The sequence below is a fragment of the Phoca vitulina genome, unplaced genomic scaffold (genome assembly GCF_004348235.1).
Source record: "Phoca vitulina isolate PV1807 unplaced genomic scaffold, GSC_HSeal_1.0 scaffold59, whole genome shotgun sequence".
Classification (NCBI taxonomy): domain Eukaryota; kingdom Metazoa; phylum Chordata; class Mammalia; order Carnivora; family Phocidae; genus Phoca; species Phoca vitulina.
In genome coordinates, this window is record NW_022589762.1 from 329,635 (window position 1) to 355,434 (window position 25,800).

The window sequence follows — 25,800 nt, forward strand, 5'->3', positions numbered from 1 at the left end:
AATAAATAATCTTTTTAAAAATAAATAAATAATTTTTAAAAAGAAACCGCCTCCCCCTTTTCTCTTTGGGTAGAAGACTTATTTTGGAATATGAAATCACTTTAGGAAGAAGGGAAAGGCTGTGAAACTGGCTTACATCTGACATGTGTAGTGTGGTTCTAATGGGGGCTTTTCCTTCGACCCTCTTCTCTCTCTCGAGACAGGACTATGCCGACACAGAGCTCTTGCTTTCCCGGGAGAATGTGGACCGAGAGGCTCTGCTGAACTATGCCAGGGAGGCGGCAGACTTCTCCACTCAGCAGCAGCTGCCATCTCTGGATTTTGCCATCAATCACTATGGGCAGCCTGATGTGGCCATGTTCGACTTCACTTGTATGTACGCCTCTGAGAATGCTGCCTTGGTGCGGGAGCAGAATGGACACCAGTTGTTAGTGGCCCTGGTTGGGGACAGCCTCCTAGAGGTGAGTAGTAAGGGTGGCAGTGCTTTATAGTAGAGGCAAGTAAGGAAGCAGTAATAATTAGGAACAAACGTGAGTATTCCAGGTTGTAGAATGAGTGTCTACAACATTGTGCAGCAGAGGTAGACTCCCTGCAGGAGATATACCAGGAAGTAGGCAAGTTGCTAAGTATGAATGGAAGCTCTGCAACTTTTGTGATTTGCTCCTCTACCAGTTTATGAAGTGGGAAAGCCCAATATCTGAACAGTTGCCAAAAAGTACTGTCAACAGCAAACTTTCTTTAATTTAGTTCCTCTCTATTGAAAGGTTAATTTATTTTAGTTCTTTTGTTTTCTGTCTCCTTCGTAGCCTTTTTGGCCAATGGGAACAGGAATAGCTCGAGGATTTCTAGCTGCTATGGACTCAGCCTGGATGGTACGAAGTTGGTCTCTAGGAACAAGCCCCTTGGAGGTCCTGGCCGAGAGGTAATGGGAAATATCCAGGGGTCCCTTCCATGAGAAAAGTGGGAGTGATGAGTGGTTTGCTCCTCAGGCAGAGTACACGTTTTCTTTCTTCTCTCTCTCTCTCTCACTCTCTCTTTCTTAATTAAAGATGTTTTCATGTTTAAGAGAAGAAAAGCAAGATATTGACTAACAAAATCACAGATATATAAAGACTAATTTAAGTGCTCTTCTTTTTTTTCCAAATTAAATTTGTTACTGACAGATGATATCTGAATTTTTGTATTCCATTAAAGAACAGTATCTGATTCCTTTATGACAGTCACATGAACAAATATATAAGCATAGTACATTAAATCTTCCTGTCCTTAAAGTAGAAAGACTTATGCCAGTGAAATCAATGTGGTAGCAGGGGACATACTAACATAAGAAAAGAAACAAGAAGTGACTTTGAATTCAAAAGGAAACCCCAAACTGCTTGTAAACATTTCTCAAGCTTTCAAATGTCAGATATGTTAAAGCAGATTATTGCAAACAAGGTAGGAATCCTAGGATTTGTTTGCTAATAAAGAACAAATGCCTTGACTAGAAAACGAGAGAAATATAAGATTTCCTGGGTGTAATTGGTGGTTGATAGCATTTTAAGCCTGTTACCTAAGGTACTCTGGGCACGTTTGGTGGCAAGTTCTTTTTTCATCTGTGTTTTTCTTAAAAATTAAATATTGGTATTGGCCTACCTGAAAAAACAAAACAAAACAGTAAATTAGTTGCCTTTTAAATTAGAATCAGGCTTTTTATCCCAGCCTACCACAGTGTACTTGCTCTTGCTACTGGTCCTTAACCAGTCCAGTGCCTGTGGAATCACTGGTGTGGTAGGAATTGGAGCAAGGGCTGATGTAGGTTTGGAGAAAAATGGTCAAGGATGAGGATTTGTCATATCCTTCAGATTATTCAGTACACTGTCAAAAAATAGGAATATTATGAAAGGAGAGGGAGATGTGTATGGTGCTTGTCACTGCTCTGACTAAATTGTTATATGTTCTTGCAGGGAAAGCATTTATAGGTTGCTGCCTCAGACCACCCCTGAGAATGTGAGTAAAAACTTCAGCCAATACAGCATCGACCCTGTCACCAGATATCCCAATATTAACGTCAACTTCCTCCGCCCGAGCCAGGTAAGAGCCTTCTAGCCAGTTATCTACACCTGGGCCCATTTTCAGGATGGATCAGGCCTCTGAAACACTGAAATGTGTCTATTAATACCATATACACACACTTCTTTCATAATCCAAGTAGATGTCTCCGTGGAATGGTATCACTTTCCATCAACAGATTGAGCAGCTAAGGGAGGAACTTGTTGAATGACTTGCCAGAAGAGCCCATATGACCAAAATGGTGGATCCAGGACCTTCTCCAGGGCTTCCTCATTCAAGCTGCATGTTGTAGGGGAGAGAGCACTTGCTCACTACTCAGAAAACGGGACTTCTTGCATTATTGCCACCAGTCACTTTGACATGGACATGTCATCCCGTCTTCTCTGAACCTTAGCTTCATCGATAAAGTGGAGATAATAGTCCTGCTATTCACAGGACCATTGTGAGGGCAAATGAGATTGTTCACTTGAAGGGACTTTGAAAGTCAGGACGCTCTCTGGAAGTTAAAGATACCATTGGTCAGTTTTGTTGAGCTGCTGAGTTATTTCCCACAATATCTAAAGCCTTATAATTGCATTAAGAATGACATTTGACAAAGTGCAATAATCCCGAAGAGCCCAACAATTTTTAGAAAGCAGCCCATTCAACAAATTTGCCTATGTACTTGTGTAATTTTTTATTCACTTTCTATAAGTTTATGGCTTTAAGCCTTCTATATCCTTTATATAAGGGGCCCATGAGACCTGCTGTCAATGGGCAGTATTAATGGTCCAATAGTGACTATCAGAGGGCCCTCCTTGGCTGAGTAGCTAGTTTTTAGCACAATTTTTTTACACTAATATGTATTTATTTATATGTAACCTCACCACATACCAGAAAGGATTTAAAGGTCATTGTCTTTATCTGAACTTTGCCCAACCTGCTATCTTAGTCTTTCATTTTGCTCTCAGATGGGAACTTGTTGTGTGGTGTTTGATTTTCCTTCTTAACTTTCTGCCAGGTGCGCCATTTATACGATACTGGGGAAACAAAAGATATTCATCTGGAAATGGAGAACCTGGTGAATTCCCGAACTACCCCAAAGTTGACTCGCAATGGTGAGTTCTGGTAGTGACCTTTTAAATGCAAGTAACCTATTCAGAGAAATTTGTACTTATTCATTGAGCTGTTAGTGCACACAGTACTGTATAGGCAGTGGTTCTCAACCAGGGGTGATTTTGCCCCCCAGGGGACATTTGGTAGTGTTTGCAGACATTTTTGATTGTCAGGACTAGGGGAGGGTGCTGTTGGCATCCAAGGACGCTGCTAAACCTACAGTGCACAAATCAGCTCCCCACAACAAAGAATTGCCCAGCCAAAAATCTCAGGAATGTCAGGGCAAAACCCTCAGCCTAAGGTTTTAGGAGGGTATAAAGAGAAATCAGGTACAAATCCTGTTGAGAGAGAAAGAGAGAGAGAGGAAGTGTGTGCACACACACCAACTAAGGTTTCTTGGGGAAGCTTTAGGAAAAAGCAGTGGCATTTTTAGCTGAGCACTATGACATTGCCAGGACACAGTTATAGAGATAAAAGCCATTCTGTATTTTGTGTTCACTGAAGGACCCCTGTAGATTTTTTTAAGAGGAGAGCAACATGAATATACCTGGTCAGCTACATGTAAGATGGGATGGAGAAGGGTAATGCCAGAGGTAGGGCCACTAGTTAGAAACCCACTGTAGCAGTCAAGCTAGCAGTGGTGAAGGCCTGAATCTGATGCTGATGTTGAGGATGGACAAGGGAGCGGAGCATAGTTAGAAGAACTCTGACTTTGGGGCCGGGTGCAACTGGGTCCCAGTCCAAGCTTTCCTATTTGTGAAGTGTGTGGGCTAGAAGAGGATATTTTGCATCTGTGAACTTTGGTTTCCTTGTCTGTAAAATGGGCATAAGAAATAGTTACTTCACACTGTGGTGATAAATGGCAGCCATTTTGTCATTGTCATTATTAATTACGTGAGTGAGAGTGTATTAAAGAGCCAGAATCAATAGGCATCAGCAGTTTGGTTGCATGGGTCAAGAGGTGGTTGCAGATGTTGCTGCCATCAGTTTGGACAAGGAAATGGGAGGATGAGAAGCTTTGGGTCTGTTTCGAGTTTGACATGTTATTGGATTGTCAAGGTGGATTTCACAACCGACAGGCAGTTGGAAACATTTTCATCTTTCTCCACTCGGGTGTCATCTACTTGAAAGCAGACAATATACCTTTGTCACTATCATTTTAGAGCCTGGAATATTGAAGTTACCCAATACATACTGGATTGATGGATATACAGACTTGGAAGACATCTGAATAAAGTTAATTTCTGAAGTAAATTTTTAATTTATGATGATAACAGCAGGAGTGTTTCTCTGTATAATTTTAGAATACATTTTCACCAAAAGACTTAAATGAAATAGGATTTTTATGATATGCAGTTTTTATCTTATGTTCCCAAATCACTAAATGACTTCATACAAGGTTAGATATTTCCAGCTGCCAAAGGTAAGAGAACAGACGTTCTTGGACGCAAATGGGAGTTCACAGATTCTTCTAAATGCTCCGTATCAGAGCTCCTCTGATGCAATTAAGAAAAACAGACTTTTAGAAAGGCCCTTTGTGTTCAAGAAGACACAGCAGTGAACTGGAAAACATCCAAGTATTGTGTTCACTTTTTTGTGTTGTTATGTTCACTTTTTCAAGATGTGATCATTTATAATATAGAGTGCCAATCCTGGCCTGAGGGATCATTCTGGTCTGGGGTCCTTGGCTTTGCCAGTGTAATCCTACAGAGCTTCTTCATTTGACAAATCGCTCTATACCCTGGAACATGTAAGAGTGGGCTTTGCTTGCTATTGGTTTAATGTGTTGCTAGAGAGAATGGACTTTTTTCTGCTCTACTCCTCTCAATATTACTTTGAAGGGAAGGAGATTCCTCAGCTAGCTGCCAAGCAACTCTCCAGGGAAATCTTAGATCTTCTGCAAGTGAAGGTGACAGCTCAGTAGATGGCGCTCTTCCATCTAAGTCAGTATCCAAGAGTGCTGCTGGGACCCTGGGCTTTAGCATGAACAGATCCAGATCATCCCTCTTGTGACTTACTCTGTTAGAGGGGCTGGCGTTGACATCAGAGTCTGGGTAAATTCTTATCTACCTAAAATTCCGCTATCGTGATACCAGTTACATAGCTTTTTACTTTTGAAACAGTGACAACTATTTTGTTCCTACCTTTAGTAATTTTTCAAACTGGGTATGTGTACTACAAAGAGGATCCTACATCAATGCTACCAAGTGACCACACTTCTGATAATTTTTTTGTTGTTTTAGAGTCTGTAGCTCGTTCAAGCAAACTGCTGGGTTGGTGCCAAAGGCAGACAGATGGCTATGCAGGGGTAAATGTGACAGATCTCACTATGTCTTGGAAAAGTGGACTGGCCTTATGTGCGATCATCCATAGATACCGCCCTGATCTGATGTAAGTTGTGACAAACTTTGTGTTTCATTTTGTATTCCCTCAGGACCTCAGAGTATTTTGCTATCAGCCAAATTTTATATTTTTATCTAGAATGAGATACATAGCAAGATACTTTTTTCTAGAAGGCAGTGATTAATTTCAGTTTAGTTATATTTAAAACTTCTGTGAAGCATCATGTAGGTGAATCCAGCTGAGGTTTTAAAAATCACAGCACTCAGAAGGTCAAAAACTGGTTTTAACACCCACCTGGGCCTATTAACATCACACAAAGGAAAACTCTGTTTATTGGCCCCAGGTTGAACTCTTCATTTCGGTCAGCTATCTCTCAGATGCTGTTGGTCATAAGGAAAACCTCACTAGAACATTTGGCTGGCTGAAGGCAAATATGTCACTACCAGCAAGACAGAAAACGGTGAATACTTACCCGATTTATCATAGTTCATTGGTATTATCTCTGTTAAGAATTGCGCCTCTTGCAAATATACTCTGCCCAGGCCCACAAAATTCAGGCCACTTTACCCACTTGTATCAGTGACACCTTCTCTTTTGGCCATTCTTTACTCACCTAAGTGCAGAATCACTACAATAGGATGACCCCAGGTCAACTACAGTGACCAGTGCACTCAGATTTCCCCCATAGGCATTCGTTACCATGGAAGCCAAACAAGAAGATCCAGAAACAGAAGAAAAGCCTGTTGAATTATCTTGGCTGCCTGTCCTTTTATCATAAGGGCCCAGATTTGTGCGTTTGCTTTAATGATTGCTTAAGGAAACCTAAGAAACACAGTTCCTATTTATATTAGGTTATAAATTAATGAGGCAAGAGCTAGTAGAAACAGCCCTACATATAGTATGCTTTAGGAATGGGAATTTCTGATTTGTTTGGATAAAGCTAAGTGACCTCCAGTGCTCCTGTCCCTTAGCTAATGCAGAGGTTGGTAAATGGTAAGTGAAAGTAAGCCCCCCTCCCCCCGATCAAGAAAGGATGGGAGAGGAAGAGGGAGTAGTTTCAGGATTGTGATGAATGGCACAGAATGCTTTAAAAGAAGACTGGGTGAATCCATTCTCTTCCAAAGGGAAGTCAGGAAAGAAAAGGAGATGGAGGCAAAAGTAGCTGAAGGGAACCTAGCAGGTGAGGTTGGGGGGTGGTAAAGGGAGAAGGCTGCCTGCAGAAGGTCTAGGGAAGTTCTGTGTAACAGAACACAAAGCAGTGAGTAGGTGATTTGGCACTCTTTAGACTACAATGACTTCATTCAGGATGAGGCCTTCCTGGTTTAATAGGCTTAATCTATAGAGAAAAGGCATTTAGAAAAATGAAAACCTTGCTACGGAGTCAGTAGTAGGTTAACACAAAATAAGGCCTGCCCAGTTGATCTGCAATCACCTCTTAAAGAAGAATACTATCAGTCTTTACTTGATCGAATGGCAAGAAGTTTGAGACCCAGCGGGAAGTGTTTGTTAATTTAAATACTTGGGGAAACTCAGGAAGTTTAGCAGTGGAAAAATCTTTTGGGGAAGGTTTTGGAATTTCCCTTCAAGTAGAAGGCTGAGTAAGATTTACCAGAGCTGATGTAGGGCATCAACAGCACATCTGGTCCAAACGACACAGCGAGTGATAGTCCTAGGCCTTTAGAAGCAGTCTGATCCAAATTGGGTATTTATCATTATTGAGCATTAGTTTAATATGTACAGGTCACATACAAGGTACAAGAGGATATGTAGTAAAGATAGTTCTATTCTTGAGTTTACCTTTTAGTAAGAAATTTATGTTATTGGGAAAATGAGAGTAGTTCTTCAACTTTTCCCCCCCCCTTTTTTCCTTCCTGAGTAGATCTTTAATCATTTCTTCTCCTTGAGGATGATTTGCATTTTCTTAGTGAAAGGGAGGAGACCAAAAGGTGAGATGAACAGGTTGGCTGTCAGATTGCGGTGATAGCCCTGCACCCTGGATTGTAGCTGAAAGACTAAGAAATGATGATGACTCCACTGATACTGTGTTTTCTGGCCTGAGGACAAGCAGCCCTTGTTGATAATGTTTTTCTCATTCTGTTTCTTAGAGATTTTGATTCTTTGGATGAGCAAAATGTGGAGAAGAATAACCAGCTGGCCTTTGATATTGCCGAGAAGGAGCTGGGCATTTCTCCCATCATGACAGGCAAAGAAATGGCCTCGGTGGGAGAGCCTGACAAGCTTTCTATGGTGATGTACCTGACTCAGTTCTACGAGATGTTCAAGGACTCACTCCCCTCCAGTGGTAAGGGGCTGGTGGGCACTGCTATGGAAGGCCTCCATTTCTTCTCTGTTGTTGCCTGGCTTTTCTTTCTTCTAACCATGTCCTTCATCAGTACCACCAAAAGCAAACCTGCACTTACTCTATGTTGGCTGTCCGAGTAAGGCCCTAGAACTTTGCTCCATTATTTTTTCCTTCTCTACTAGTATATTCTCAGCCATTCTTTCTTTTCCCAAACTTTCTCACTAAATCTATAAATATGCAAAAATCATTCCTTTGCAAAATGTTTGCCTTGACTCTACTACTTTCTCATACCCTTTCTCTCCGAACCAGGCTTTTTGAAAGGTGGTTAGTACTTACTAGGATCTCTACCTTCTTTTTTTTTTTTTTAAAGATTTTATTTATATATTTGACAGAGAGAGAGAGAGAGAGAGCACACACAAGCACAAGCAGGGGAAGCAGGAGAGGAAGAAGCAGGCTTCCCGTCAAGCAGGGAGCCCGACGCGGGGCTCAATCCCAGGACCCTGGGATCATGACCTGAGCTGAAGGCAGCCGTTTAACAGACTGAGCACCCGGGCGCCCCAAAGAGCCGTCATTTCTTAAAATATTAACTGGAGTTTCAGTTAAGAAAAAAAGGGGCAGTAGAGTGTGGAGGGAGTTCCTTGGTCACATACATTAGAAAAATGCTACCTTATATTGTTCCGCCTTAGAGAATCACAGTGTACCTTAACAAGCTAAAGGCTCTGAAAAATCCTGAAGTAGTTAAGCTCACATAATTTTCTGTAACTGGACATTTCCCAAACTTACTCAGTCATCAAACTATTTTTCCAAGTAAAAATAACATCACAAAGAACTCCTCCTCTGTGAGACTTTTTTTTTTTTTTTACAACATAGTGATTTGATAAGTTGTTTTTATTATTATTACTATGTTATGTTAATCACCATACATTACATCATTAGTTTTTGATGTAGTGTTCCATGATTCACTATTTACGTATAAAACCCAGTGCTCCATGCAGAACGTGCCCTCCCCAATATGCATCACCAGGCCAACCCATCCTCCCACCCCCCTCCCCTCTAGAACCCTCAGTCTGCTTTTCAGAGTCCATTGTCTCTCATGGTTCATCTCCCCCTCCGATTTCCCCCCCTTCGTTCTTCCCCTTCTGCTATCCTCTTCTTTTTTTTTTTTAACATATAATGTATTATTTGTTTCAGAGGTACAGGTCTGTGATTCAACAGTCTTGCACAATTCATAGCACTCACCATAGCACATACCCTCCCCAATGTCTATCACCCAGCCATCCCATCCCTTCTACCCCCCACCACTCCAGCAACCCTCAGTTTGTTTCCTGAGATTAAGAATTCCTCATATCGGTGAGGACCTCTACCTTCTAAGGTAACTTCTTTGTAACACTTTGCAGCCCAGCTTCTTTTTTACTGCTCTGCCAAAACTCCTCTCTACAGTCATGAAGAATCACCAAATCCTCATTCCTTTCTCATTTTGCATCGCTCACGCACTTGGCTTTTCTGCATTATTCAGCACTATGGAATTATGTCCTTTTTCTTGAAATTCCGTCTTCTCATTGGCCTCTCTGGTCCTGTACTTGTTTGCTTCATTCTCTTTCTTCTGTAACCGTTCCTTCTCTGCCTTCTCTCTCTTCTCCAACCTTTTGGTGTTTTTCCGTCTTTGGCCCTCAGCCTGCTGCCTCAGTCTACCAGAATGCTACCAAAAAAAAATATTCCTGTTGTCATTTATTGTCCCTGGAGTAAGTATACGTAATGCTTTAGAGTGTTGACCATGGTACCCAACCTGGATTTATTTCCCAGTACTTCCACCTGTTTGACCTTAGGCAAGTTACTAAATTTCCCTGTGCCTCAGTTTCCTCATCCATAAACTGGATTTTATGTACATATAACATAAAACTGTGATGTGCTAAGGAGAATGTTTGGCAAACAGAAGCATTTAATATTAGCAATATAGTATTAGTTTCAGTTACTTTTAAAATTACTATTGTTACTAATAAAACATTGGAATCCACAGAGTTTGTGGTTCTCCAGTGTCTTCTAGCCTATGTACTCTTATAGATGTCCATGGCTTTTTCTGACCAGATATGCAGTTCTTATAATAGGAATCCACAACTCTAACATCAGTATACCTATTTAGGGAGAGCCTTCCCATTTTGTGCACCTAAGTATATGGAGTCTGCATAATCAAAGGCAATGACCCTAAGCTATATACCCTTCCTCCTTTTCTCCCTCTACCTTGAAATTTTTATCACGAAGGTGAGGCTTTAGCAGTCTGTTATAACTAACAATCATAGGCAGATTCCAACTTCTGAAAAGGAAAAGTGGAGGGTTTTGTGACCGAAGTGGACTGGAAAAAAGAGTTGGTTCTGTTAACATGGATGGAAAAGAGAAAGGTCAACATCCAGACCTTAGTGGAATTTCCTGCTGAGTTCCTCTTGCTTTTGTCAAAGCAGATGAACCTTTAGAGTTTTCTGAGGTTCTATGAGCCGCCTGCAGGGAGTGTAGTTCTGGTCAGTACTTTGAAGCCCCCTCCAGGGCTCTGCTCAACATTGCTTCCTGTTCACAGAGGCCCTGGACCTGAATGCTGAGGAGAAAGCAGTTCTTATAGCCAGCACCAAATCCCCCATCTCCTTCCTCAGCAAACTTGGACAGACCATCTCTCGGAAGCGTTCTCCCAAGGTAAATGGAAGAGGTTTTTGGGGCACCTGGGTGGCTCAGTTGGTTAAGCGTCTGCCTTCGGCTCAGGTCATGATTTTGGGGTCCTGGGATCGAGCCCCACATCGGGCTCCCTGCTTGGCGGGAGCTTCTCCCTCTCCCACTCCCCCTGCTTGTGCTCTCTCTCTCTCTCTGTCAAGTAAATAAAATCTTAAAAAAAAAAAATGGAAGAGGTTTTTGACCTGCTACAAACCTAAAGGCGAGGTATGGTGACTAGGATAATGCAGTCTCCCTCATCTCTTGGTATAGGATAAAAAGGAAAAGGACTTGGATGGTGCTGGAAAGAGGAGAAAGACCAGTCAGTCGGAAGAGGTAAGAATTATCTGGGATTTGCTGGAGTAGTCATACTGAATTGCCCTTTTGGGCTGAAGTCAGTTTCCAAATTGGTATTGCTAGATCTTTTCATATTCATTTTTATGAGAATTTCTGTGGGCAGCTGCTCTTTCAGTGGGCTGTTGCTTTTGTTCAGTGTTTCGGAGAGCAGCTAAAGGAGCATACACACACGTGCACTAGTGCTTTCCTCTCTCTTTAGAAGTTTACATTTGGCCGGGGGCGGTGGCTTTCCTGAGATAGGACAACACCAGCCCAAGTCCGAGTACCTCTTTGTACTGCCCCATGCACCAAAGTCTTGCTGACTGCATGTTGATGTTAGAACCTTGAAGAGAGCTGTTAAGCTTAACCTAAAGCAGAAATAGCAACCACCATGCCACGCACTGGCTTCACTCCTTCTTTGAGGGAAGGGCATTTGTAGGGGGCTCCTCTAACCGAGGCTGGTTCTTGGGTGTTGACGTTTGTCAGGAGGACACGCCCCGGGGCTACAGAGGAGGAAGGCCCACACTGGTGAGCACTCTGACAGACAGGAGGATGGATGTGGCCCTTGGCAATCAGAACAAAGTGAAGTACATGGCGACCCAGCTGCTGGCCAAATTTGAAGAGAATGCACCCCCACAGTCCACTGGCATGAGGAGACAGGTAAACCCCACTTCGTATCTCACCCATCCACGCTTGGTCTGGCCATATAGGAAGGAGGGGTCTTCTCAGTCAAATGAAGTGGGATGGGGTGTGTCTCAGCGAGCACTCATGCGCTCAAGACTATAACTGGTTTTCTCTTTGTCTGACTGTGGCAGAGAAAAGCATTTTATAAGCTCCTCCTATACTTTCAGCACTGCTTTCTCCTCACCATTCATGTCTGAGGTGTTTGTGGCAAAAATTCAGAAGAGGAATTTAAAGTTTTATATATATCTATACATATTTATATGCTCACGTATGTGCACACATATTTGAATTATAGAAGAGGTAGATGCTTATTGAGGAAAATCCTGGAGAAAATAATAAAGGTAATCAAGACACCTCTAATTCTGTTAACATTTTGTTATATTTCTTTCTAGTCTGTTTTCAGTGCATTGAGGTCATTCGGAATATACACTTTCTGTTCTGCTTTGTTCATGCAACTTTGGGCGTATTTCCATATTGTTCCAAACTCTACAAGCATCTTCCAATATGTGTGTGTACCATGCTTTTCTTCACTCTTCCTCTAGTGTTGGATGTTTTTGTTGTTGCTCATCTTTCATGACAAAGTACAGAGATAATAAATGTTCTTGTGATAAATCTTCTTTTGTGTGTTGCAGATGGTTTTCATAGGCTATCCTCGAACTAGGTCAGGAGTTATGAACACTTTAAAGAGTCATCATGGATACTAACTTGAGAGTGCTAGACAGGAGCATTTGACTTGAGATGTCTTTGTTGGGTCTTGTCCCTCCTCTTGCTTACCTGAAAGTCACTAAGACTTCTTATAAGAGGAGGTCCTGGGATTTGGAGATTAACACAGGAAGTTTCTTATAAAACTCCCTAATGACCTGACAGAACATCCAAAGGAAAGGGAGCCCATTCTTTTTATTCTTTTACTCTCTTTCTTCAACTTTTCCATACATATCAGCCATTGTTCTCAGGACCAGGGGTGGGGAGGGGGGATAATGACTTTGCTTAGAGTCTGGCCATAATTTAACTTCTCACATTTAGCCTTTGGTTATTAATTTTTACACTCCAATCATATGTATTGTGGCTCATAGAGAGGAATAATAATATTCATTGGTAGACATCTGAGGTTGCCTGGCAGCTCAAGCAACCGCGGGATCTGCCCCATCTCAGGAGATCTGGAATGCTCTCCATGGGAGGAAGTCTGCCCCTAAGGGAAGGTTGTGTTCATCATTTTGAGTAGAAAGATTAGTTTTCCAAACCAGAATTAGTAGTTTAGGTTCAGAGCTTTGAGCTAGGGAAGAGGAGAGTGAAAATTACAGCTTCTGATTTCCTTGTTTTTTTCTTTTGCATTTACTTTTAGTTTGTGGGGTTGGGGTATTTTGTTTCCTTTGTAAATGTAACTTTCTAAGAATTAATTCTGTGTCTGCCCCCACTCCCCGATCCTAGATGTGTGTGTGTCCACCGTGAGTATCTTTTTTGTGTCTTTTCCTACTTTAATGTATTTTATTTTGTTTTGTCTCCATGTCCTGTCCCCCACCCATACTTGGCCTGTGTGTCACAGCCGACACAAGAGCGTGGGGTCAGCCAGCCGTCCTGCTGCCTTCCTGAGCAGGGTCGCCCTGCTCCCACCCCCCAGTGGAAACAGGTAAAGGAGCTGCCCAGGGACCAGAATGGGTGCTGCTTCCCTGGGCCTTCCCACCCTACTCATCCCTCTGCGTCAGCCAGGGCTGAGGCCTACACTTTAGAATCCTAGCTCCCGAGGACAGGAAGCTTCTGTACTCATTTGAGTAGCAGCTCTAGGGAAAAGTTTAACAGACAGTCCTGATTGTATTGTATGATTTGTTTAACTCCTTGGGATTTGAGAAATCAGTTAAAAGAGTAGGTGGTTAATCTGGTGTTGAAACTAGCTGAAGCTCTATGGGAAGTTGTTCCAGATACCTTAGCTTCTCCGGTTTTACCACCATAGCCCTTGTCCCAAGTTGACTTTTTGCTTACATGTGTCCTTGTTAACTAGTGGAGGGAGAATCCTGAACTCAGCAAGGCTGAGAATTGGGGCATTGGAGCCTTTCACATTAAATAAGAAAATGTTAGCCAAGAAATATCTTAAACTATGATTTTTATTTGTTTCAGACCCTCGACAAAGATGAGCATGGGCATTTTCTTGGCGTTTTGTCTCCATTTAAAATATTCCTTGAAAATTTTCAGTAAATTTTTCACAGGATCTCCTAGAAAGCTGCTTCTAAGCAGTATTGGATAGGACAGAAGAAGTGGGTGGAAGGATGGCACCTCATTGATAATAGGAAACTCATCAGAAGGATTGGGACCTCTACTGTATTTTCTCCCAAGTCACAGTTGAGCAAGTTCCTCCTCTGTGAGTGCAGCCTGGATTCTCTGTCTTGTGGTTTGGTATCATCTAGGTCAGGTGAGCTGACTCTCGATTTCTTCTTGTGCTATCGAGCGCCAGCTAGTGCTGGGAGGTGCTGGGGAGTGGCGAGTGGATTTTATTTGAATTATATTCAGGGCAAAAGTTTCCTTTCTAACCTCTTTTAAATTAAATAATATGCCACATTAAAGGCAGGGCCCCTGAGGCTGAGATGGAAGCCGGGGAGCAATGTCCAAACTCACACAGAAGCCAAGCTGCTTCTTTCTCTGTGTTTGGAGGAGGTCTTCTGGAAAACAAACAAACAAGACTCATTGGAAAATCCATTTTATTTTCTTAACGCTTTGCCTTGAAATCTAGGTGGAGTGTATGATTTGAAAGGTAATTTTTAGTTGAGGATCTGCTGAAGGAGAAAATGAACTCTAAACTAGATTCCCCCAAACTCTAGATTCTGACAGTGTTCAACAAGGTCGCCTGAGATAGGAGGAGCAGTGGGGAAGGGAAGTCAGTTGTAACACATGTAGTGGATGAACAGATGACTTTAACTGTCATGTGCCCAGAGCAGCTTTGGGTTGGCTTGCTGGGAAGTCTCAAGGGTATTAAGTGTGACCCGAGGAGCCTGGCTCAGCCAAGCCTCTGTTTTGGTGAAGACTGGCATATCAGCTCATCACCTGATGGATCATCAGGAGCTTGGTGTTTGTGGGCCTGCTTGTGTGTCCCCTGTTTATGAAGCATCTGATGGCCTCTGACCTTGTGCAGGGTGCTGCATGGAGACGGAACAGCTAGGTTGTCATCTGGGTAATTTATGATCACAGTCAGTGAAGTAGAATATAGCTAGGCTCTAGAGGCAGTAGTCAAACCTGGGTTCTGTGGAGTGGGCACCAGGGATTACAGTTGGAAAGAATATCTGGGTAGATCTCAGTGAGTGAAAAACCATGAGCAATGAAAATCCTATTAGATCATTGCTATATAGAGTTGAGAATAGTAAATTTACTTGGCTGTGAAACAACTGTAAGTCACAGTTACATGTAATTTTTCCTCAACACTAAATCAAGGATGGTATCATGAGTCTTGGCCCTGTAAATTTATCTCCTGAGAGAAGATTCTGTAACATTCTGGTGCTCCAGAAACATGGGAACAGAGGCACTTTGGTGGTGTACTCCATTGGCCCTCTGCTTCTGACTCATCCTGACGATGGCCTTCTTTAGCTCCCTTTAGGAATGAGGGGGGGCTTACCAGTGATACCTTGCCATGACTCACTTTTTGTTTTTCTTGAAGAGGTTTGGATTGAGGCAGGAGGGTGTGGCAAGCACAGCAATCAATGGTGGCTGAGTTGGTGCAAGGATCGGTTTTAACTTAGGTCATGGTATGGAAGAGGGAAAATGAATAACAACTTTGCTTGCCAGTGACTTCTCTTTTTTACCTTCCTTTGTAAACACTTTGGCTCTTCCCTCTCCACCCTTCTGCCTTTTGGTCTCAGAAATGCGTCCGGCAGGCAAACTGCACATTAATCAGCCTTGGTTTGGAAGTAAATTGTCATGAGAGGTTGGAACACAGGGGGTCTGTATCCCCTGGCCTCACAACCTCCACAGCTTTTTCTCCCTCCCAGGCTTCCTCTGTGTGCTGTCCCACATGGTCATTCTGGGCGTGAGGAAATGGAGGATTCCTCTGGCCTAGAAACAAGTAATTGTTTCTTAAGTACCGAAAAGTTCTCTAAATCACAGATTCACGGGAAGGGAATACAATGGAGAGGGGCAAAATGGGGAAATAATCCATGAATATATATGGTGTTCGGTTAGTGACAGATGTACTTATATTCTTATATTCTGTTTCCTGTACTTCCTTGTATTTCCCTGGTGGTTTTCCAGAACCTTTTAAGTGCACTCAGGGGCTGAGGAGAGGGAAGCCATGGCAGGGTGTTGTCTCGAGCGGGCCCTCAGGGAGAGTGCCACTTCGCTGCTGGTGGGCGTACAGGTGACGGAGCCCTCGGGAGGCGGTCACCGCACTCCCCTCGTGATGGGTGGCCTGTGTGCCCTTTCTCTCTGCCTACATCCTAGCTCATTTCTTCTATCCTCAACTTCCCTGATAAAACCAACAAAGAATATATCCTTGAACCCTGGCATTTAGAAAGTGTTACACTGCAAGTTCTGCCCCAAGACCAGCTACAGATACTACCCACGTGGTCTGCACTTACCAGATAGCGCGAGTATGGCGTGGAAGCCCGCCGCCGACTGTGACAAGCTGTCCTCCCTGACCATACAGCCATTGCTGTGGACGATGGAGAGGCACGGGAGGGATGGCTTTGGTGAATGCTCTTAATCCTTCCAGAACCAGCCTAAACATGGCCCCTGTTTCACCATTGTTCTCTCTGTTTGTGTCTGTTGGTGTAAAAGCGACGGGAAAAGGAGCGTTCTCGGACCTGCCCCAAAAAAGTGATCACACTCTCTACTCCCCCTACTCCACCTCCCTGTCGGGCGCCTGGCAGCCAGCAGGTGATCTTTTCTGCATGCTCTGTGGTCCTCGTCTCTGTCTTCCTGCCTGCCTGCGTAGGTGGCTAGGGTAGAGACCAAATCAGGACTCCCTCTTTTCAGAGCTAACAATTAAAAAAACAGAAAGACCAGGGGCGCCTGGGTGGCTCAGTCGTTAGGCATCTGCCTTCGGCTCAGGTCATGATCCCAGGGTCCTGTGATCAAGCCCCGTGTCGGGCTCCCTGCTCCGCCAGAGGCCTGCTTCTCCCTCTCTTACTCCCCCTGCTTGTGTTCCCTCTCTCGCTGTGTCTCTCTGTCAAATAAATAAATAAAATCTTTAAAAACAACAACAACAACAACAAGAAAAAAAAACCAGAAAGACCATTTGTAGCAGAAGCAACCTTATTGCTACAAATGAACAATTCCCGATCAGACCCCAGGATAGCACATAATACATTCAAACACTAGCTGGTTTACTCTAGCCCCACATCATAGCAAAACAACTATGCAAGCAGAGACTAAAACTATTATTTGTCACAGATGCACAGTCCCCAAAGCCCTGGAGAGCAACACATTTTTTATATAACCTCATTTAAAGCAGCCACTTTTGTCTTGCTACCCAAGGAGATATAATTAAGATGGGCTTTTGGAAGCCTTTTATAGGGCCTCACTTTATGAATTTGGTTCCTTCTAATTTGGAGAGCCTTGCTTCTTGCTTATCCAACTTGGGCCAGCAAACACCTGCCCTTCCCGTCTACCCATTCACACTCCAGGCAGATCATTTGAAAAATGCTTTATAGAGCAGTTAACCACAGACATGATTAAAGAGGACAACAAGCATACTTATATAAAGTATATTTATAGAATATAAAGTGACCTTTGTAGGATATCCCTATAAAATAAGATACTAATTTTAAAGGCAGGAACTATGGAAAGATATTTTCTCAACTAAGGTGGCCTATTTAAAAGGTGACCCCTTGTAATGTGTCTGATTGTTAAAGACCCACACTGTGTACCTGGGTCTAAGAACTTAGCCACTGTAGGTTTAGCGATTATGCTATGCCTTATCTCTACATAAGAACTAAAACTTAGATCCAGGTGGTATTCTCAGTTCTTGCTGTGTTATCTCAATCAATTCTCACAATAACCCTACAAGGAAGGTACTATTATCACCTCCATTTTACATATGAGGAGACTGAGGCATAGGGTAAGGAGGCCAAGCACTTGGTACAAGTTCACACAGTAAGTAATGGAGCCAGGAGTTGAATCTGGGTGGTGTGACTTGAGCCCAAGCTCTGGCCTCATCCTGCCTGTGGAGACAATATGCCCATGGGCCACATTACAGGCTTTGGATTAGTTTTTCCACCAGCACACAGCCATAAGCTGAATCCTCAGCAATAATCCAAAGAGTGGTAAGAGTAGCCTTCCCTTCCCCCACGTGATTGCTGATAGTGGTTTCCTCAGGTCGGTGGAGGCAGCCATATGCCTGTCTTCAGGATTTCCATCCCTGTCATGTACACATTCCTGTCTGCTGACTGAAAATGCTTCCAGTCGTCCACGTTTCCCTTTAACAAATAATGCTTTGGTCCCGTGTTCTTGTTCAGGGACCACTCCCCACCCTGGAGTTTCCTCTGGACTGTTTTAATGGCCATTTGTTCCAGACAGTTTCCATCTCCCCACCTTTCCTTTCTAATGTCTTGTTGTGGAAAACTTCACCCTCCTAACCGGCCTCTCCTATTAAGCCTTCCATTGAACGCCTCTGATCTTGTGCCACTGTGTGAAAGAAATACGTTTGTTCCACTTTGGTACTAACCATAGTTCTTTATATATGTGGCTGACCTTACTGGAGGCCAGATGGACAGAGTGCTGGACAGAGAGTTGTCCTAGGGTCAACTGTGGGACGTGGGATTTGATAGAGATGGGAGTGTGGTTACCTGGGGTGGGGATCTGTCAGGGGCAGGGGATATGTGTTGAAATGAATTCTGAATTTCTGGCACTCTCACTTAGTAGGTCCATATAGAACATTTGGATGGAGCTTAAGTTTCTACTTTGTTGCCAACAGACATACAGGGATCTTGATGCTGACAGCCGTGGCAAGCAGAGTCCCCGCCATGAGAGGGTAAAAGAGCATGAACCGTGGCATGGGATGCTGAGGGCCAAACAGATGGGGCACGCTGTGGTGGTGGGGCAGAGGGAAGGTGGGAATGGTCCATGCTCCCCTTGCTTTGTGCACACTCTTGTCACCCAGCCAAGAGCAAGAATTCTTGTTGCTAACCGTGTTGACCCATGTATATAGCATTCACAGGAGAGCGTTCATCTGTCCAGCATTCAGATCAGTAAGCAGGTGGCATTTGCTTCTATCTTTTGATATTCAGGGTTCTAGAGGTAGAAATACTGAGAGCCAAAGCTCTTACTGGTGTAGGGATTTTGCAAGTATGAAGAGGATGGAGGGGAAGGAAGGCGGTGACAAGATGCGGGTATGTAATGAAAAGGTTTAGCTACTCTTTTCTGAAAAACTGAAGGGGCAATTAGTGAATACACCTGGCCATCATATCATTTGACAAATAGCAGAGATGCCCATTTTAAAAAGCCTGCTTATTTTATGAAACTTTTTGGGTTGTTATTGTTACCCTTAAACCTGGTCCCTGAGTGGGTATAGCTCTGCAGCAAGAGTGAAGAATCATCTCTTAATTTCACTTGGGCCTTTTTCTTTTATTTTTACCTCTCTTTCTGCTTTTGCTCTCTGAGAAATAGAGTCACAGCTACGGAAGCTAGTGCTGTCTCCCTAGACCCTGTTACCATGTGAGGAGCAGGCGGTCTGTGTGCTGCCAGGACCACACGTGGATCGGTGCTGGGTGAGGGGGAAGAGACTGGGATGGAGGTGGAAAGAGGGCATCCCTTTCATCTCCTCACGCACAGCCTTGCTCTGCTTTCTTCCCTTCTGCAGGGGCTGCTTCCTCCCACGAGCACTGTGTGTGCCCAGCCTCTTTCTTCTTCCCAGGCTATATTCCTTTCAAAAAGAAAACTAGGCATTTTCATGGAGAAGGGCAAGCCGTGCATTTCAGGGCATGCATATTTAATGAGGTCCTGATGATTTTTCATGAAACAGTGCCTAAGCAAAGAAGAACAGAGGGAAGTGTGTCGAGGAAAAGGAGAGATGGAGAGATGGGCAGGGAGAAGCTGTCAGACGTCTGGGGCTGCAGTGCCCAGAGGAAAGGTAGCATTTTCCCAATGAGCTGCTTTCTGGATTCTTCACTGCAGGGTTCCTGTCTAGATACCTTTAAGGGTTACCATTTATGTTCTCTTCCAAGATTTTCTCTCCACTATTCCATAATCTTGCCTGTGCACTCACCTGCTCCTTCACCTTCCCACCCCCAGTCTTCCCATCATCTTCACTGCTTTGCCATCTCTGGCGGGGAGCTGCCTTCTGTCTTATTTCTCTCTGGTGGGTGGTACTCTTCTACAGAGATTCCCGCCCCCCCCCCCCCCGCCCCCGCCCCGGGCCTATGTTTCTGAGCCTGCCCCATGTGCTGAGCTGAGGGCCAGTGAGCTGGCTGAGCATCTGGAGCACCCGTTAAAGCTATGAAGTTAATGGGGGCTCTGAACTGGGGGTGCAGTGCATCTGCTTGGAGCTAAAGGGACAGAGGGCTGGCTTCTCTTACCATGACAGTACCTCTTCCTTCTACCCTGCAAGTACTTCACCCTGAACCTGGTAGGAAACTAAGCAGTTAACACTTGCCAGAGCTCTCAGCCCCCTTCTCCCTCTCTGGGGACTGGACGGCTCCTGGCTGCATGGGCCACGGAGGATCCCGGCTTACTTTTGTTACACATGCTGCATGCAGTCCGCAGAGGATGTGGGATCTTTTCTCCTGATCATTGCTGGGATTTGGCTGGCTCCTTGGCAGGCAGTGTTTCTCTGAGCACTGGCAATAAGAAGAGGCAAAGCCACATTTCTGGCCTTTATGGAGAAGGAGTCAGCTTCACTCTAGATTTGCTATCTCTGTTCACTGTAAGCTGGTAGAATCTCCTTCTGCCCAGAAATCCCAGCTCAAGCCAGTGAGGGGCTCTGCAGAGCATAAAGAGTGTGTGTGTGAGCAGGACACCACCTCTGCCCTCTGCCACTTCCTGGCCGGCAGCGTTTTCCACTTGGGGTGAATTGAATAAAACCACCAAACAGGAGAAGACAAGGCTTGCAGAGGAGGCTCACAACTATAGTGACCATGTTCCAGAGCAAGCTTCACTATAAGCATGAGGCAAGGGTGAGCTAAAAGCAAAATGGAAGCCTTGAATGAGCCATTCATGCTTTTGGGAATAAGAATATTTCTTTACTTTGTTTATTATTTAGATAAAGGTCTAAAACTCCCAAATTCCTTATATTCAGGTCAATGTGTAACTTTATTTAACGTTTCCTTTGATTTTTTTTTTCTCCATCTTGTATTTTGTAGCCAGAGCCTGAACCTTCTCGTCGATTCTTTGTTGACCAGTGGGAGCTTTCTCTTAGTCTCCGCTCCTCCACCCGCCCCGCTTCTCCTTCCTCTGACTCCCTCCGACAGGTAGCACAGCCTGGAACTTGGCAAAGCTCTTTCCTCTTCAGCCTCTCTTCAGCCTCTCCTCAGTTCACCTATACAAATGTCATGTGGCCCAGTGAGGTTGCAGAGCTCTTAACTTTGGCCTGTCTTCTGTGGGAATCCACCTGTGTCTGTCTGTTTTGCATGTAAGGTCCGTAGGCATACACCAAAGTTACGGAGGCTGCTAGCTTTCATGGCATCAAATTCTATCAAATAAACCCACTTTTTTTATATTTCAACTATATCGAATAATAATAAAGTTTTCAGCCATTAGCTTTTTAAATTCCAAATGTCTTCATATTAATATGTATGACAAAATATGGACCATAGTGTAATTAAATCTCTTAAATGGAGTGGTGATTATGCAGTATTCTGGGTGCCTCTTGAATTGTAATCATTTGAAGAATGAGCCCTGCTTCTTCCTACAATGGAACTGATCCAGCTGTAGAGTAGCTTAGAGAGTGATTGGCAGGTCTTTTTGCCCTGTTTGTGTTTCCCATTCTCAAGCAGTCTATGCAGTACTGTGCGGAAGCACATGCATGTGTGGTGGCAAAAGTATAAGTCTAACAATTGCTACATTTAGACTATTTCTTAAGATTGGGGAGAAGGAAACCATCTGCTTTTCATGCCAGAAAAAATAGAACTTGAGTCTCCACCTCTCTTGGGGGATGCTTGTCAGTATTACCACATCGCTAAGAACTGAATGTGACCAATGCCTTTGCATGCCGGCAGCCCTGGGCTGTATGTATTTGCTGAGGATGCCGGTTCTTGGTGGGAGGGAAGGGTCCTGGCTGAGCAGTGAGGACCCAGGGTTTGCTCAGCGTCCCAGCCTCATGTGTGACATCTGGCCTACACTCTCACTTACTTTCTGCAGAATGAAGCGCAATTTTCTGCACCCTCAGTGTCAGCTGTTAAATGATCTGCTCTGCTTTGCCTGGTGCCAATCTGTTCCAGGCGTAAGCTTCCCTGATATCTCTAAGCTAAAGAAGGTTTAGATCTTAGAGCCACTTGTTTTTCTCGACTACTAATGGGTATAAGCTGTGGAGTTAATGAGCAAGTGGCACCAATCCTTGGAAATCTCCTCATTTTAAATTGAAAAATAGAATTGACTCCTCAGTTCCAGCCTGGAGAATTGTTTGCTCATTTGTGCTTCTGTTATTCTCATAGAGTTCACATGGAGTTAGTTTTCCCCCAGAGCACTTCTCTTATTTGTTCCTGCCTAGCCCCAGGGCATGCTGTTGCTCAGGCCTGCAATTCTCTTACACATGGCTTTGCGTGTTGTCCATTCAAACCACTTCCTAATGGAGTTGTGAACATCCCCCAGGACAACTGCCCTGGTGTGTTTCTCAGTCAGAATTAGAGTCAGGACTCCTCAAACTCGGCAGGCAGCTGTCCTATTGCACATAGTTTATGAGAGAAGTGTTGCACACACAGGGTGTCCTGATCATTTCCACATGGAAGGGTGACTGTGGAGTCTCCAAAGGACAGCCAGCAAGGCTTTGACCTCATTCCCTGGGGACAGGCTCAAAGCTAGGCTGCCTAGCAGGAAGGCTTACAATTGAAATTTGGTAGTTTCTTGTTACTTCTTCCGCATTGCTAGAAAGAGGATTGAATTGGTTAGATTTTTTCTTTTCTCTTTTTTCAACCTATAAAAAAATAATCCCTCCTGGACTAAAAACATTCTGATTTCCCAAGACTATACCAAACCACTTGTCTGCATGGCTGCAGGTGTTAGCCTCCTGCAGCCGAGTTTAAGAAGCCCAGCCCGGTCTAGAAGGTTTTAGCCTTAGTGCCCAGATAGAACGTATAAATACCAACAGAGAGAATGGGCCGAGAAGGATTTTTCCAGATAAAGCTCAGGAATATTTGATGCATATGACAGGGGTTGTGAGCGAAGCATTAATAGGAGGAAGGTGATCATCACTAGTAAGGCTACTGGCATCTTTTACCCAAGTGGAGAGTCAGCCCTGCAAGAGTGAGCTTGGTTTCTTTCTAAATGAGGAAGTAACTTCCGAAGCCCTCCCCAGACCCAACTTGAAACATGCTGTTCATCTGGACATCTGCTGTTTTGGTAGGAGTTGTTCATCTTGAATTCTTCATATGTAATTTGAGTCACTAGGATATGGGCCCTTCTTATTCTGTTCTATATTTGTATCCATCCTGTCTTCCCACCTCCCTGAACTATATATTCCGAAAAGACATGAAAGACTAAGTTCTCCCTTACTGAATTTAATTATTCCTGCAGCCATTATTCTTACCAATGCTGATACGTCTGTGTGGACAATGACACCGTTTTTCTTACCACCAAGTTTCCCTGCTTGTGGGCACTGTGTTGGCATGGTTTGCTGCTGCACCTTGTATTCATTTTATACCTTTCAACGATTTTTTTCCCTGTCTTCTTAATTTATTTATTTTTTTCCTTCTCATTTCCCTTCATTCTGGTCATTTTATAATCTCCAACCAATAGAAGTATATAAAGATGTACACGGGCGGAGTGAGCTCATTGGCTGAGCAGATAGCCAATCAGCTTCAAAGGAAAGAACAGCCCAAAACCCTTCTAGACAAGAAGGAACTGGTAAGAGATGTGTTAAGGGCACTGTCTATCTAGATATAGCACAGCTGTGGTAAATAAACCTGGTTAATTCTAAGTAGTTTAGTAACATATATAGCCAATATATGCCATGTGGTAATTTTTTTTTAGGTTATCTGAATTTTGTAACAATTTCTAGGACTGAATGGTTGTTTAGAATGTCGTGTGGAAAAACGTCCTTAGTATCTCTAAAAGTGATTTCTCTAGAGTCCAGGGGACCCATATCCATGTAGAACCATGTGAACACTGAAGAGGTATTTTTATGCTACCTTCAAAACAGAATTCTGCCAAAATAATGCGGTTTGATTGTTGTGAAATTCTGTAAAACCACCTGGGGTCTCCTCTCGACTGTTGATGAACATCGATTCAGAACCCAGTTCCTGCTGCTTGCTGCATAGAAGGCATATGTGACAGTCTCTGCACTCGTGCCGCTGTTTTGGGGGAGAGCCAGTAGCAAAGTGAGCCATCTTAGTCTGTCTCAAAGCAAAATCGCTTAGTGAGGGTTAGTTTCACATCTGGATAGGGTCGTGCGCCCCCTGGAGGTGAGCCTGAGAAGTGTTGCCCTAACGTGCCTCCCACTGCCCCCCATTCCAGGGCTCTATAAAGAAGGAGTTCCCACAGAACTTGGGAGGCAGCGACACGTGCTATTTCTGCCGGAAGCGGGTCTATGTGATGGAAAGGCTGAGTGCTGAGGGCAAGTTCTTCCATCGGAGCTGCTTCAAATGCGAGTACTGCGCCACCACCCTGCGCCTCTCGGCCTATGCCTATGACACTGAGGACGGTAAGCCTGTTTGCACTTAGAAACTGGGCCTAGGGACACTGTTTTCCATGTGAACTGATCTTAGGGCCTCTTACTGCGTTCTTATATATACATTTTTTTCTGCTTCGCCTAACCCTTCCCATCCATCTCCCTCTACTCTTCTGTTTTTTTCTCTGAGACTCTTATAAATATTTCCCTAAAGTCACCAGGCTGTAGCATAGCATTACTCAGTGATGATGGTAATGAGAATGGCATGTGTTTACCTAAATCACTTCCCTGGCTTCACAGACATGTGTTTCTTACCTCAGGGTGGGATCTTAAAATAAAAGGGACACAAAGAGGATGAGGCTTTTTTTTGTCTTTACTTTAGAGAAGGGGATATCACAGATCTGTAGAAGTCCTATCTCTTGTCACAGGTCAGTGACAGCAAATTAAAACTGGATTTCATGCTGCCTGGGTTCTCAGACTTTGCTTCTGGAGGATGACCAAATTATGCCCATCTCTCTCTAGCATCAGCATCTCTCTGATGAATTGAGAGTTTGTTCCACAGGATCTAAATCTAATTTACTGCAGTGTTCAAGCCCTGGCCTTTCGTGGCATGTATTGTTTTTATAATAGACCTTAATGGAGCAGAAGGTGGGGAATTATACAAATAGATGACAAAGCCTGATAGACAGACATGTCTGCCATTTGAAAACTCTTTAAGATTAATTGAAAAGGTCACCAAAGACATTGATTACTGAACTCATTCCTGTGGAGTGCTGAAGGAACTTCATAAGGGGCAGTCTTACTGATTCAAAAGTAATGAAAAGACCTAGATTAATAGGAGTCCTCACAGAGGTGGCATTATGTGACCTCTTTTTGGATTCTCAGACCCAATTCCAATGTAAGGGGGTGGGGAGTCCCTCACCCCACCAACCCCACAACACCAAGCAAGTCTCTGACACCAACAGGGTATATGAGAATTCAGCTCAATTCTGACACTGTCTCCTCTGCCCAGAGATAGCATCAGATTCCACAGGTTAAGGGCTCAGGCCTAGAAGACTGCCCCTCATCCCCCACTTTAGATACCAGTCACAAGCCCCAGGCTGTTACTTGTGCTTCTGACCCACTAGCTACAGATTGGGGGTTCCAACAACCTCTTCCTTAGGTTCTTTTCATTTGCTAAAACGTCTCACAGAACTCAGGAAAACACTTAAGTTTACCAGTTTACTAAAGAATATGATAAAAGTTAGAAATCAACAGCCACATGAAGAGATACATAGGGCAAGGTCTGGAGAAAGGGCATAGAGCTTCCATGGGGCAACTCTCCAGGGGCGCACTGCTCTCCCTGTAGCTCGACATGTTCACCAACCTGGAAGTTCTTCAGACCCCATCCTTTTGGGTTTTTATGGAGGCTTCATTGCAGTCATGTTTGACTAAGTCATTGGCCATTGTTTGATTCAATCTCCAGCCCTCTCCCCTGGAGAGTTGGGGAGTACCCTAAAAAGGAGGTACCCTCTAATCCCACAGTTCATCCTTCTGGCAACCAGCCCCTGCCCTTGGG

The 25,800-nt window shown here is 43.9% G+C and overlaps 1 protein-coding gene across 14 annotated transcripts in view; it reads left to right on the forward strand.

Annotated features, from left to right (window-relative positions):
- Window positions 1-25,800, forward strand: part of MICAL3 (microtubule associated monooxygenase, calponin and LIM domain containing 3) — a 272,677-nt gene that overhangs the window by 161,695 nt on the left and 85,182 nt on the right. For 10 of the 14 annotated variants that reach the window (XR_004297727.1, XM_032390822.1, XM_032390821.1 and 7 more), the window contains 11 exons: window positions 204-461; window positions 807-922; window positions 1,947-2,073; window positions 3,053-3,149; window positions 5,391-5,538; window positions 7,596-7,792; window positions 10,362-10,474; window positions 10,760-10,822; window positions 11,309-11,482; window positions 13,050-13,133; window positions 24,089-24,275. Coding sequence is in view for 13 of the 14 variants with exons in the window: in XM_032390822.1 (XP_032246713.1) it covers window positions 204-461; window positions 807-922; window positions 1,947-2,073; window positions 3,053-3,149; window positions 5,391-5,538; window positions 7,596-7,792; window positions 10,362-10,474; window positions 10,760-10,822; window positions 11,309-11,482; window positions 13,050-13,133; window positions 24,089-24,275 (1,564 nt within the window). In the remaining variant the exon portion in view is untranslated. Of the gene's footprint in view, window positions 1-203; window positions 462-806; window positions 923-1,946; window positions 2,074-3,052; window positions 3,150-5,390; window positions 5,539-7,595; window positions 7,793-10,361; window positions 10,475-10,759; window positions 10,823-11,308; window positions 11,483-13,049; window positions 13,134-16,261; window positions 16,361-18,398; window positions 19,700-24,088; window positions 24,276-25,800 lie in introns of those variants that run through there. The other 4 variants (XM_032390827.1, XM_032390831.1, XM_032390832.1 and 1 more) reach the window with 2 other exon arrangements.